This window comes from Anarrhichthys ocellatus, unplaced genomic scaffold, assembly GCF_004355925.1.
Source record: "Anarrhichthys ocellatus isolate YVR2014 unplaced genomic scaffold, GSC_Weel_1.0 scaffold3, whole genome shotgun sequence".
Taxonomy (NCBI): Eukaryota; Metazoa; Chordata; class Actinopteri; order Perciformes; family Anarhichadidae; genus Anarrhichthys; species Anarrhichthys ocellatus.
In genome coordinates, this window is record NW_022280033.1 from 16,826,525 (window position 1) to 16,832,208 (window position 5,684).

The following is a 5,684-nucleotide window of genomic DNA, read 5'->3' on the forward strand; positions in this document are numbered from 1 at the left end:
CCCCCCCCCCCCCCCCCCCCCCCCCCCTCATCCCAGTCACACACCTGGTTGAGCACTTAAGCATCGGGGCCCGTCTCCATGCAGAGGAGTCCTTACCCAGCGCTCTGGACTCCTGCGTTTGTAACGACTTGATTGAATTTGACATCCCTCATTTGGTTCAGAGAAACATAACGGGTCGCTGACTGGAAATGGACGTCATTGGGTGAAATGCGTACGCACCTTCTACTCACTTCAGAGATGAACGCACACGCGCCAAGCAAAGCACCTGTGTTGCCTTTCTGATTACATTAGAAAAGTCTCGTTATGTGGAGAGGAAAACCTGAGCCATGCGGGGTCACCTGGAGACGTCCCGTGGCTCACCGGGGGATTTTTCCAGGCTTGGCTCCAGGCTGCCAGTCAGACACAGAGCAGGACTGCAGCAGGAGGACGTAAAGGATGTAAACATAACGTTGGATTATGAAATGACAGACTGGCTGACAGTCTATCCGAGAAAACACGTTATTACTCTCACAGCTGAAAGCTTTAGAGCAGAAAGTTCCCATTAATCTGTCCGCTTACACATTGATCTTTGTTAAAGGAACCATGGGATTTAAATGTAATCTGAGAGATAGCCCAACGCCCACATTTCAAACACAATTTTGGAGCCTGCTATCACTATTTATGTGATTGGCAAGCGTTTTAATACTCTATATAGGATTATAATAGACTCATAATAGAAAACAACCGTTCTTCATGTAGCAAAGGCACAACATACTGGCATACCTACAAATACAAAACAAAACGCACGACGACACACCGCCTGAAGTTTACCTGCTCAGTACACGGAACTAAAACCTTTGACATGTTGGGAAGTGATGCATGGGGAGACGACACGTGGACATGACGCTCTCCAGAGCCAGTCAGCATGTGCACGAGGGCCTCAGCTCGTCCTCCATTCAAAGTGCGCTTGATCACAATGGACTCAAACAAAATGAGGCCGAGTGTAAAAGGAACAAGTTTCCAGTGCAGGAACAGATCGCTCCTCTCCATGTTCGGCTCAAAAGACATTTTAACGTACCGGTGAAAGGCTAGAGGAGACCAATTTGGAACCGCTCAGCAAAAAGCACGATGTTGGCGTTCAGAACATCCGTCTCATCTGTCCTCGGTCTGAACGTCTCTGTTTTACTCTCTTACGACTCGAGCAAAAAGCTTGGGCGTGACTTCATATCTACTTTAGGAACAGCTGACTTGTTAGGCAGCATTGATTGTGTTGTATGCATAAAAGGATTATATAGAGCTGGACAGCTAGGCTGCTGATATTCACTTCCCTGCTTATCTGAGTTTATTGATCACTGGGGTTTTTGGATTAATGGACAGTATTCCACATCAGCTGGTTTTGGCTCAGTCACTGCATTTCTCAAACGTGATTGGTCAATACCACCCGCGCAACAAACGGAAACCTGAACGCTTCCGATGCCAAAATCTCGCCCCGTTCTTAAAACGTAATATTCTGCATTCATATGCAGAATATCTATTCTGTTTATAGAGATAGAATTATTTTGAATCAATGAATTGAGCGCCTGTATCAAACACGCACTGACATACAGAACACAAGTCTGCTCCTTCAGTTGTGTCGCTGCCTTTAGTCTTCAATTTAAATAAATATGAAAGTGTATTTTTTCTCCAGGCTCAGCTTCAGAGCCCTGTGTGTGTGTTTCCCCCTCTGTCTCAGGAAAAACCCCAAATAACGCTTGTTCTGTTCCTCTCAGGTGGCTGGTATGTTTACCAGCAGAGGAACGAGGTGCACAACAATTGCGGCATTGAGATCTACTATCAGACCGACATGCAGACCACCCACGACAACATGCTGCTGGAGCTCTTCTGCCAGATCGTCTCGGAGCCCTGCTTCAATACACTGAGAACCAAAGAGCAGCTGGGTGAGCCAGCCGGAGATTTAGTCCGACACATTTTGTGGAGCACAAGTGTTTATAAAGATGAGGGGGAAAAAAAAACACTGTCAGTTGTGCTTAAATTTAGCTGCTCGCCATGTATTTTGAATATTTATTCAGGCATTTTTCTTTGAGGATTATGCCGCTTTAATCTGCATTTAATCGTTAGATTCTAGTGCTGTCGACCATGATGATCTTTAATACCTCGGAGAATGAATGCATTGGGTTTTCTTGAAAGTAGTGCTGTAATCGTAGTGCCAGACCGTAAGTCAATATCAAGATACAGAGACAGTAATAAGAATAACATGAGGACATAAACGCACTCCAATAACACCACTACAAAGGCTCAAGTAGATGAGTGTATGATTGCCATGCTAATAGTTCAGAGTAAAATGGCCTTTGAAGCCACCGTACCCAGTCTGTCCTCTGTGCTGAGCTCTATCATACCCCCCACCCCCCCCCCAGGCTATATTGTGTTCAGCGGGCCCCGGCGGGCTAACGGGGTGCAGGGCCTGCACTTCATCATCCAGTCGGAGAAGGCGCCCCACTACCTGGAGAGCCGCGTGGAGGCGTTCCTCTGCACCATGGAGAAGTCTGTGGAGGAGATGGCCGACGAAGCCTTCCAGAAGCACATCCAGGCTCTGGCCATCCGCCGCCTGGACAAGCCCAAGAAGCTGTCTGCCGAGTGTGCCAAGTACTGGGGAGAGATCATCTCTCAACAGTACAACTTTGACAGAGGTGAGGCCTCCCAGCGCTGCTTTCCACCTCACTGCTAACTCTCAATCGTGTTTAGGTTTCAACCAGAATGCACCTCTCTGATCTACCAGCTGTTTGTGTATCCTATCCTAGCTTGTGTGTTACGTAGAAAAGTCAAATACAACTTTGAAGACGTATCCATATTGTTTGGACGGTCCCAGAGGTGAGCAGGATGTTGCTTAGAGTTGCACAATTTCGGATTGATTAACACCTGAGATAATCTGCAGCCGTAGCACACCTCTCCTGAGAGCCGTAATGGATTGTAATGGGCCCGATTCACTGGTAATCTGCCTGAAGCCCTGAGTGATGGCAACACTGAAAGGCTGCCACGGGAGTGGTGGTGATTACTGATACTAGCATGGGGGGGTGGAGGGCAGCTGACACGCCCAATGCCAAGGGCACAAAAAAAACGTACAACATCCGCTTATTAGTCAGAGCTCACACACACACACAGCTGCTGTTGTAAGCATTTTTCTTTTACATTTTGTGTAGAAAGATGCTTTAACATGGTTACATTCTGTTTAACCAGAATGCTTTGCTTTACCATCAACCTGTTCACGGCAACAGAGAGACTGTTGATTGGAGAAGTCTTCCCAATTGTGACAAACAATTAGCAAAAATGAAAATGATACCCGGCAGCTCGAGTCCAGCATATCGGTGGAAATGAAGCCACTAATATGAACCATGTCACTGGTGCTTCCAGTAGCATTATTATGCAGCACTAATAACTTTGACCAGAAATGCAGTTGAGTGATGGATTGTCAAGGAATTTTAAAGCTCTTTTTTTTTTTTAAACAGTTGAAACACAAACTGTTTACCCTGTTGTGTTGCAGATAACACTGAAGTGTCCTTCCTGAAGACTCTGACGAAGGAAAACATAATGCACTTCTACAGAGTAAGTAGAACAACTTCATGTCGTACAACGTCGCATATGTATGTATGTGTATGTATGCATGTATGTATGTGTATGTATGTATTAATTCCACCAACTATAGTAATCTGAGAAGAACACCATTTTTTTTCTCCCCCATACATTTTACTAAAATGGTCTATTTTCATATTCTACAGGGCAAAGAAAATGTTTAGATATTGTGCATATATTTTCCCTAGTGCTTTCAAAAAGCCCCCTGTGAGGCTTAAAGCCACATGACAATACAGGACTACCTGGCCGGACAATAGCAATGAAAGACCTTTACCTATTTCGACATCCAAAGCAGCTGAGGATTTGTCTGTTGTCGGGTCACTGATGAGCATTGCCTTCAGGCCATTGGTGAACTCCAAACCCCGGTAAACCCGTTTGTCCTCAGGAGAGCGAATTATGTCACTGACCACCCTGTTCACTGCTGGGTCGGTCATTCTGAGAGGCAAGGATGACACCAGCCTGCAGTGGAGGGAATCAAATGTACGGTCAACGTTTGGTGCAGTTAGTCAAGGACTCTGTCATATTCTGATATAACCCACATTTTACAGGTGCTGGTCATATAATTAGAATATCATCAAAAAGTTGATTTATTTCAATAATTCCATTCAAAAAGTGAAACTTGTCTATTATATTCATTCATTACACACAGACTGATATATTTCAAATGTTTATTTCTTTTAATTTTGATGATTATAACTGACAACTAAGGAAAATCCCAAATTCAGTATCTCAGAAAATTAGAATATTACTTAAGACCAATACAAAGAAAGGATTTTTAGAAATCTTGGCCAACTGAAAAGTATGAACATGAAAAGTATGAGCATGTACAGCACTCAATACTTAGTTGGGGCTCCTTTTGCCTGAATTACTGCAGCAATGCGGCGTGGCATGGAGTCGATCAGTCTGTGGCACTGCTCAGGTGTTATGAGAGCCCAGGTTGCTCTGATAGTGGCCTTCAGCTCTTCTGCATTGTTGGGTCTGGCATTTCGCATCATCCTCTTCACAATACCCCATAGATTTTCTGTGGGGTTAAGGTCAGGCGAGTTTGCTGGCCAATTAAGAACAGGGAGACCATGGTCCTTAAACCAGGTACTGGTTGCTTTGGCACTGTGTGCAGGTGCCAAGTCCTGTTGGAAAATGAAATCTGCATCTCCATAAAGTTGGTCAGCAGCAGGAAGCATGAAGTACTCTAAAACTTCCTGGTATACGGCTGCATTGACCTTGGACCTCAGAAAACACAGTGGACCAACACCAGCAGATGACATGGCACCCCAAACCATCACTGACTGTGGAAACTTTACACTGGACCTCAAGCAACGTGGATTGTGTGTCTCTCCTCTCTTCCTCCAGACTTTGGGACCCTGATTTCCAAAGGAAATGCAAAATTTACTTTCATCAGAGAACATAACTTTGGACCACTCAGCAGCAGTCCAGTCCTTTTTGTCTTTAGCCCAGGCGAGACGCTTCTGACGCTGTCTGTTGTTCAAGAGTGGCTTGACACAAGGAATGCGACAGCTGAAACCCATGTCTTGCATACGTCTGTGCGTAGTGGTTCTTGAAGCACTGACTCCAGCTGCAGTCCACTCTTTCTGAATCTCCCCCACATTTTTGAATCGGTTTTGTTTCACAATCCTCTCCAGGGTGCGGTTATCGCTATTGCTTGTACACTTTTTTCTACCACATCTTTTCCTTCCCTTCGCCTCTATTAATGTGCTTGGACACAGAGCTCTGTGAACAGCCAGCCTCTTTTGCAATGACCTTTTGCTGATTAGAGTGTGGCACCAGGGGTCTTCAATATTGAACCTTTTCACAATATTCTAATTTTCTGAGATACTGAATTTGGGATTTTCCTTAGTTGTCAGTTATAATCATTAAAATTAAAAGAAATAAACATTTGAAATATATCAGTCTGTGTGTAATGAATGAATGAATATAATAGACAAGTTTCACTTTTTTAATGGAATTAGTGAAATAAATCAACTTTTTGATGATATTCTAATTATATGACCAGCACGTGTGTGTGTGTGTGTGTGTGTGTGTGTGTGTGTGTGTGTGTGTGTGTGTGTGTGTGTGTAAAA

At 44.4% G+C, this 5,684-nt stretch overlaps 1 protein-coding gene across 1 annotated transcript in view; it reads left to right on the forward strand.

Annotated features, from left to right (window-relative positions):
- ide (insulin-degrading enzyme) overlaps positions 1-5,684 on the forward strand; it is a 23,457-nt gene that overhangs the window by 11,855 nt on the left and 5,918 nt on the right. The window contains exons 15-17 of the mRNA XM_031874678.1: positions 1,749-1,916; positions 2,394-2,666; positions 3,518-3,579. Coding sequence (XP_031730538.1) covers positions 1,749-1,916; positions 2,394-2,666; positions 3,518-3,579 — 503 coding nt within the window. The remainder of the gene's footprint in view (positions 1-1,748; positions 1,917-2,393; positions 2,667-3,517; positions 3,580-5,684) is intronic.